This window comes from Phoxinus phoxinus (assembly GCF_949152265.1).
Source record: "Phoxinus phoxinus genome assembly, chromosome: 2".
Classification (NCBI taxonomy): domain Eukaryota; kingdom Metazoa; phylum Chordata; class Actinopteri; order Cypriniformes; family Leuciscidae; genus Phoxinus; species Phoxinus phoxinus.
In genome coordinates, this window is record NC_136877.1 from 53,762,435 (window position 1) to 53,770,833 (window position 8,399).

Genomic DNA, 8,399 nt, shown 5'->3' on the forward strand with positions numbered 1-8,399 from the left:
TTACAAATACCTGGGTGTTCACCTAAACAACAAACTGGACTGGACAAACAACACTGAGGCAATTCATAAGAAAGGGCAGAGCAGACTCTTTCTGTTGAGGAGATTAAGGTCTTTCGGAGTGCAAGGAGAGTTACTGAAGACATTTTTTGACACTGTAGTGGCCTCAGCCATATTCTATGGAGTGGTCTGCTGGGGCAGCAGCATTTCTACTGCAGTCAGGAAGAGACTAGACAAGCTGATCAGGAAGGCCAGCTCAGTCCTGGGGATTCCCCTGGACACTGTACAGGAGGTGGGAGAAAGGAGGATGGTAGCAAAACTATCATCATTGCTGCAGAACGCCTCTCACCCCTTGTATGTAACCGTTACAGCACTGAGCAGCTCCTTTAGTCACAGACTGATGCATCCTAAGTGTCTGAAGGAGCGTTACAGAAGGTCTTTTCTCCCTGCTGCTGTTAGACTTTACAACCAAAGCTGTTCCCAGTAGACCCCCCCCACCCCCTCTTTGTATTTATATTTTGTATTGTGTATATACTGTATATACTGTTATTATAGTATGTGTATATTTTTCTTTTTTATTTATTGTTATATTTTTATTTCTTAATTTTTGCTGCTGTAACACAGAAATTTCCCCACTGTGGGACGAATAAAGGTTTATCTTATCTTATCTTATCTTATTGATGTCCTTATCATCCGATAAATCATTTACAATATGATGGCCAAGATATTTAATCTCATCACACACTTTAAGGAGTGTGTGATAACTAACTCCAACTAACAATAGATGGTGTTCTTATTAATTACTTGATAAATATCAACATTTGTCGATCTATAGCTATCAGGAATGACATTTGTGGAATATGTAGCCTAAGTTATAAAACTGGATGAAATCCAAACCTGTCTGTGGTTCTTCCCAGATAGCAGACCGATGTCGATTCAACGTTGATTTTTAGTTGTAAAGGTTAGTATCAATCATCAATCAAATTTCAACGTTGAATCAACTTCAGAACGTTATTATACCGAAAATAAAACATCGATTCAACATTGAAATGCGGTTGAATGGCGTGTCTGACGTTGATTCAACGTTAATTCGATGAGCAAAACGATGTTGTTTCAATGTCACGAGAAACGTTGTTTCCACATTGATTCGATGTCAGTTTGCTATCTGGGTTACCAGTTGTGTCCATGAGGAGATTCACCAGTAAAGCGATGATTATAATCGACATCATTCCTGTGAAGATACAGACTCATTTTTTTTCCAGAAACACGGGAATAATGTGAGAGAAATATGATCAGACTGTCGATCGTGTTCAACGAGGAAACAGAAACTCACCGAGACAAAGATCGTCTGTTAAAACACAGTAATCTGGTTTAGATGAATATGAGCTGTTCGACAGAAATTCTGTTCAAATTCAGAGTAGAGTCAAAATAAACGATGAAATAGACGAAGATCAGAATCTATGGAGCGTGTTCCCGATTTTCCTCCTTTACTTTCACTTTAAATAGCGCGATCCTAATAAAACAGACGTCATCAGATGACGAATAACGCTTCATTCAGTGTAATTCTGTTAGACGTGTTTCTGTGTAATAATCTCTGCGGTTTGAATATGCGTGAGTGTTTTCTGTTTTTACGAGGCGATTGACTAATTAATGGAAAATCCACATAGATCTCAAGGATCCCCATGGATCGACTGTAGAAGAAAATTATCAAGAGTGAAAGCTGCAGTGTCAGTGTGCGATATTGTAGATCAATAGACGAGAAACGCGCATTTATTAATGAATGAATACATCGCTGTGTTTAACATGGACATGATGATGGTGCATCATATAATCATGAATATATTGTTAGTGAAAATAAATGTATTAATTTAGATTAGTTTTGAGGAGGAGAGACGCTTCATCAGCCGGTTCTTCTGCTCATGGAAGATTAATCTGATGATGAATGAACAGCTTTTCATAGAGAAATCCGGGTTTGCATTTCGTTGACCCTGTTAAGTGAACACTCTGATCTTTACTGTTGTTTAAGGGTTGGATCTGATCCTCTAAGGTTTAATGGTGCGTTCACACCGGACGCGAATAGCGCGACAGGCGCGAGTGATTTCAATGTTAAGTCAATGCAGAGACGCGTTACGCGCGTAAAACAAACAAAAAATTTTGTCCACGATCAAGCATCAGTTCTGGCAAGGAAACATGCAACAGAAACTTTCATTTTCAGTTAATGAGCTGACGGCTCCCAAACCAGCCAAACATGAGAAATAAGAGAGCAAGAAATCAGACGAAGAGTCGTGAAGAAGGAGTGCAGACAGGTGTCTCAAACATCTCAAACATCTCAAACATCATGTCAGGTGTCCGTCATTCCTGCGCTTGAGTTTGGAGATTATATTCACACTGCTGGAGATTATATTCAGACTGCTGGTCTTTAGTGATTAAGTTCTGTTCATCACACAGAATTATTATATAACACTTCACAGTGATTTTTTTTCAAATATAATTGTAAAGCTCAACCGTGTCAGTTCTGAACATCTCCTCCTGTGTTTGCCTGAAGAAAGACAGTCTGACAGAATTACAGTGACTGTATCCTGACCGTAAGGAACCACAACTGTGATTAATGGAGAAAGAAAGAGAACATCTCAGTTGTTGAGGCCGCTCTGGACAGCATGGCATCCTGAACGCATCGAGACGGCCAAGAGTGGATCGTTGCCAGTAAGGTTGTAGTTTCCTGGACTGAAGCAAAGGCCGTCTGACTCTGTTGGGGAGTGAAGGCTGTGTTCGCAGCCTGGAGGACTATGGGCTTCAGAAGACTTCTAGTACAGCATCATCTTCTCATCAGGGTTTCAGGGAGGACCAAGAGAGAGGGAAGGGCTAGTGGAGAGGCTATTTAACATTGACAAAGGCCCTTTATTAATGCGACATAAAAATATTAATGCGATATAAAAATATTAATGCAATATAAAAATATCTGTGGGTATTGTGTGCTAAAACTTCACACACACACTGGGGACATCGGAGACTTATTTTACATCTTGTGAAAATGCCCCCCCCCCCTAAGATAAAATGCCTAATGTTTGAACATGGTTAGTATACAGTTTAACTAAGACAATTTGGCAATAAAAATATTAAATCACATATTTATTTTCTCTCTCTTTTTGTGTTATTCCATCAGAAAAGCTCAGGTTGTGTCTATAAATTAGAAGGTTGGGGCGGCAGTGGCTCAGTGGTTCATGTAGGTTGTCTACAAATCGGAAGGTCAAACCGGAAGGTTGGTGGTTCTATCCCCGGTTCCACTTGACCAAGTGTCGAGGTGTCCATGAGCAAGACACCTAACCCCAGCTGCTCCCGACACACACACACACACACACACACCTGCTCCCGACGAGCTGGATGAGCCTTGCATGGCTGACACCGCCGTCGGTGTATGAATGGGTGAATGTGAGGCAACATGTAAAGCGCTTTGGTGGCCATTGGGTCTGTGAAAGCGCTATATAAATGCAGTCCATTTACCAAGGTTGTGGTTATGTTGGCCGCGCCCGCATGTTTCCTGGTTTAATCTGTGCTGTTTAGCCACTTAATCGCCAGTGAGATCTTGTGACAGAGAGAGAGAGACAGACACACACACACACACACACAGAGAGAGAGAGAGAGAGAGAGTTGATCTCTGCTGGAGGAGCTCGTGTGTCTGTTCACGGTAAGAAAACAGCTCTGTGTGTGTTTACCTGCTAACTTCTCTGTGTGTGTTTACCTGCTAACTTCTCTGTGTGTGTTTACCTGCTAACTTCTCTGTGTGTGTTTACCTGCTAACTTCTCTGTGTGTGTTTACCTGCTAACTTCTCTGTGTGTGTTTACCTGCTAACTTCTCTGTGTGTGTTTACCTGCTAACTTCTCTGTGTGTGTTTACCTGCTAACTTCTCTGTGTGTGTTTACCTGCTAACTTCTCTGTGTGTGTTTACCTGCTAACTTCTCTGTGTGTGTTTACCTGCTAACTTCTCTGTGTGTGTTTACCTGCTAACTTCTCTGTGTGTGTTTACCTGCTAACTTCTCTGTGTGTGTTTACCTGCTAACTTCTCTGTGTGTGTTTACCTGCTAACTTCTCTGTGTGTGTGTTTACCTGCTAACTTCTCTGTGTGTGTTTACCTGCTAACTTCTCTGTGTGTGTTTACCTGCTAACTTCTCTGTGTGTGTTTACCTGCTAACTTCTCTGTGTGTCTTTACCTGCTAACTTCTCCTCGCTCTGAGTTGATCTATGAAGATCTTCAGAATATCCCTGTAGTTCATGAAGGCTTTATAGAGCAGATCTCCACAGATTATTGCAGACGCAGCTTCAGAAAAGGAAAGTTATACAGTTATAGAAATGTGAGTTTATTGTAAAGCAAATGTACTGAACTAAAAAAAAATTTTGATACTAAATATATATTTGACAAAATAATTTGTATTCTAAATTGCTGTAAAATCAAAGGCATGTGTCTGACCAAGTTGTGTTCCAAATGTGTGTGTGTGTGTGTGTGTGTGTGTGTGTAGACTCCTGCTACTACAGTTTATTCCCAAAGCACTGAAACATAAGATGGAAGTGCTTCAGTAAAACCCTTGAGTGTGTCTGTGAGTCTATGATTACGTTATTCGTGGCACTGATTACAGTCACTGCTGTTTATCATTATGCAGACATTAATAATAGTATTAAAGTTTAAAAACATTAGATGAACTTCCAACTCCGTGAACAATGTATGAATGGTGTTTTTGCGTAATGTTTTGATACCGTCAGACTATATTGTTGAATTATTGTTACAGGAACGCTATAAGAGGGAACTGTGGCAGAATGCTCCTGTAATCTGGTGTAATATATCCCAGCACTGAGTGTGTGTGTGTGTCCTCACCGGCGACATGGCCCAGAGAGCGGAGAGAGCGCCCTCTATAGACAGGTGCGGGACATGTTCATCAGGACTCGGACTCACCTGGCCTGCGTTTCCCAAAACATCAAACAAAGTTCAAACTAAAAATGATAAAACTTTACCAAAAAATTATTTTATAATGTGTATCTGAATACACACTGAAGGACAACTGGCTTTAGGACCCAGAGGAACAGCTCATCTGCTCCATATAGAGATATTTCCCCATCTAGAGTTATGAAATATATGATTATTTCCCACAAGAGGTCAAAGACTCCCAATGTAAGATATTTAGATTAAAAGGGTTATGCATTAAATTGTGAGTTATTTTGAATTTATGTTGAAAGAATGTGAGGAATGTGCTTAAATTATTTATCATTTATTGATCAAATTCTAGTCAGTTAAATGTAAATAAAATAAAAAAGAACAAAAAATCTCCCCCAAAAAATGCATTAAAAACAAACAAAAATATTATGAAAATGAAATGAAATGAGCTTTCTGGACAAAAAGAAAGAAAAGTATAATTGTATGTCTTCGTGTCCTCACCAGACTTGATGATTCATCTTTATTTGTCTATTTTATTATTATTAATTGCTTTTAGTCGGTGTTTCAAATAGAAACTTCGGTTTTCAGTTACTGAGTTTGACACATTTGCATATTCTGCTTCTGACACAATCCAGCCAATCAGCTGAAGGCTCCGCCCCCAAACCGGCCCTTCGCAAGACCTCGATCTCCGACGCCAGCAAGAAGAAGAAGAGCAAGAAGTCGAGCGATGAAGTGATGAACAAGGTGTACAGTAACCTCCTGAGCAGCGTCTTCGGACAGGTATCTGCCGGAAACTGAGTTTGATCTTAACGCCTGATCTGATCAGTCCTCCGCCGCTCTTCGGGAAAATGTAACGTTTTTTTTTTCTTCATCGGAACGGTACGAAACTTGGTAAAGCTTTTGGCACTTGCTGTGTGAACACACAATAAAATCATGGACATGATCTGATCGGGTTAACTGGTCCTGAGATAGTCACACGTGTGCTCCTCGCGGTCAGAAATCACGAGACGAGTTCCCTCTAGTGGAAGCGCTCGGTACTGCAGCCGAACTACAGCTCACTGACACATCACTTACTGTTTAGATTTATGGCTTTGATTTTCTCAGTTTTAGAGTAAAACGTGATTTTAAAAATATATATTTAATTTTTGTGCATTTTTCATAACAATACTTACTTTTTTTACTTCCCTTTTTTGATCTTTTTCCACTTCAGCAATAATCTGCAAGTGTCGTGCTTGAGAAGAGATCTTCAGTCTGTCGCTCTAAAGCGTTCAAGATTTACGTTTAAGTTGGACATTTATTTTCAGGTCTATGCTCAAAAAGTGAATAAATGGATTATAAATACAGCGAAAATATAATTTAGTATAAAAAAAATCCCATAAAAAACAAAATATAAATAAAAAACATTATCAAACAAAAATTTAGCCTAGTACACTCATTTTTGACCGACACTCGAAGAGTCGTGCACAATTTACGTTTCTCATGTTCAGTGCTGTGAGATTTTGCACAGACATTCACTAAATCACACACACACACACACACACACACACACACACACACACACACACACACACACACACACACACACACCACACACACACACACACACACCACACCACACACACACACACACACACACACACACCACACACCACACACCACACACACACACACACACACACACACACACACACGCCACACACCACACACACACACACACACACTGTGGAGATGACCGTGAGCAGATTGGCTTGTGCTGTGTGTTCAGGGTCAGAGCGGGATGTGTGTGTCGTCCGTCTCTTAAACACGTTAACTCTGTGTAATCCTCAGGTAATAATAGCACATCAGTGCCACTCTTCATCTACTCTAACGAGCTTTAATGAGGATCAGCTGAGAAACTCTTCCTGCTGACGTCTGATTCATGACTTCTGTCTGTGTGTGTGTGTGTGTGTGTTACTGGCACTCTGACGTGGAAAGAGATTTTATAGGACGTGTGTGTGTGTGTGTGTGTGTGTGTGTGTGTGTGTGTGTGTGTGGCATTGCTCTAGTCCCGCCTCCTCGCTCGCACCATTGGTCGGTCGGTCATGTATGTACCGCAGGCGCTGGTCAGACTGCGTCTCGATCCTCAGATAAAGCTGTAGTGACCCAGAAGCCCAGGTCAGGGAAGGAAGAGAACATAATTTTACTGAAATAGTGTTTTTTATGAAATTGAAATAGTTTTTTTTAAGCTATGACCATGAAAAGAAACAGAGTAAAAGGTGTTAAAATCTAAACATCCGACGGTGTGTTTGATCCTGATCCTCTTCAGTGGAAACTAGGAGTCTCTCATCCTCATCCACAGCAGTCCAGTCTCTTCTGCTCATCAAACCTGCGTTTATTACATCAAAAATACAGTAAAAACAGTGAAATATTATACAGTAAAGTGTAATTTATTCCTGTGATCAAAGCAGAATGTTCAGCATCATTACTCCAGTCTTCAGTGTCACATGATCCTCCAGAAATCAGGATAATATGATGATCTGATGATCAAGACACAAAACTGTAACAGTGATGAGGATGAACTGACATGAATCTTTCTCTCCGTCTCTGTGTGTTTCTGTCAGGAGAGAGAGTTATCTCAGCCGGAGCTCGATGGTGAGTATCAGAGCATCACATCTCGTGTGTGTGTGTGTGTGTGTGTGTGTGTGTGTGACCCGAGTGCTGGTTTTCCAGAGCTGTCCGAGGCCTTTAAGTTGTTCGACTACGATCAGGACGGATATCTGAACTATAAGGATCTGGCCGAGTGCATGAGGACGATGGGTTACATGCCGACAGAGATGGAGCTGCTGGAGATCATTCAACAGATCAAGATGAGGCGTGAGTGTGTGCGAGTGAGTGTGTGTGCGAGTGAGTGTGTGCGAGTGAGTGTGTGCGAGTGAGTGTGTGCGAGTGAGTGTGTGCGAGTGAGTGTGTGCGAGTGAGTGTGTGCGAGTGAGTGTGTGCGAGTGAGTGTGTGCGAGTGTGTGCGAGTGAGTGTGTGAGAGTGAGTGAGTGAGTGAGAGTGAGTGAGTGAGAGTGAGTGTGTGAGAGTGAGTGTGTGAGAGTGAGTGAGTGTGTGAGAGTGAGTGTGTGAGAGTGAGTGAGTGAGTGAGTGTGTGAGAGTGAGTGCGTGAGAGTGAGTGTGTGAGAGTGAGTGAGTGTGTGAGAGTGAGAGTGTGAGAGTGAGTGAGAGTGAGTGTGTGAGTGAGAGTGAGTGAGTGAGAGTGAGTGTGTGAGAGTGAGTGTGTGAGAGTGAGTGAGTGTGTGAGAGTGAGTGTGTGAGAGTGAGTGAGTGAGTGAGTGTGTGAGAGTGAGTGCGTGAGAGTGAGTGTGTGAGAGTGAGTGAGTGTGTGAGAGTGAGAGTGTGAGAGTGAGTGAGAGTGAGTGTGTGAGTGAGAGTGAGTGTGTGAGTGTGAGTGAGTGAGTGTGTGAGAGTGAGAGTGAGTGTGTGAGAGTGAGTGT

The 8,399-nt window shown here is 41.7% G+C and overlaps 1 protein-coding gene across 1 annotated transcript in view; it reads left to right on the forward strand.

Moving 5' to 3' along the window:
• The first annotated feature begins 3,348 nt into the window (after positions 1-3,348).
• Positions 3,349-8,399, forward strand: part of LOC306993554 (calcium-binding protein 2) — a 10,316-nt gene continuing 5,265 nt past the window's right edge. Inside the window, exons 1-5 of the mRNA XM_079603419.1 lie at positions 3,349-3,682; positions 4,780-4,910; positions 5,558-5,702; positions 7,523-7,553; positions 7,632-7,775. Coding sequence (XP_079459545.1) covers positions 4,873-4,910; positions 5,558-5,702; positions 7,523-7,553; positions 7,632-7,775 — 358 coding nt within the window. The 5' untranslated portion in view covers positions 3,349-3,682; positions 4,780-4,872. The remainder of the gene's footprint in view (positions 3,683-4,779; positions 4,911-5,557; positions 5,703-7,522; positions 7,554-7,631; positions 7,776-8,399) is intronic.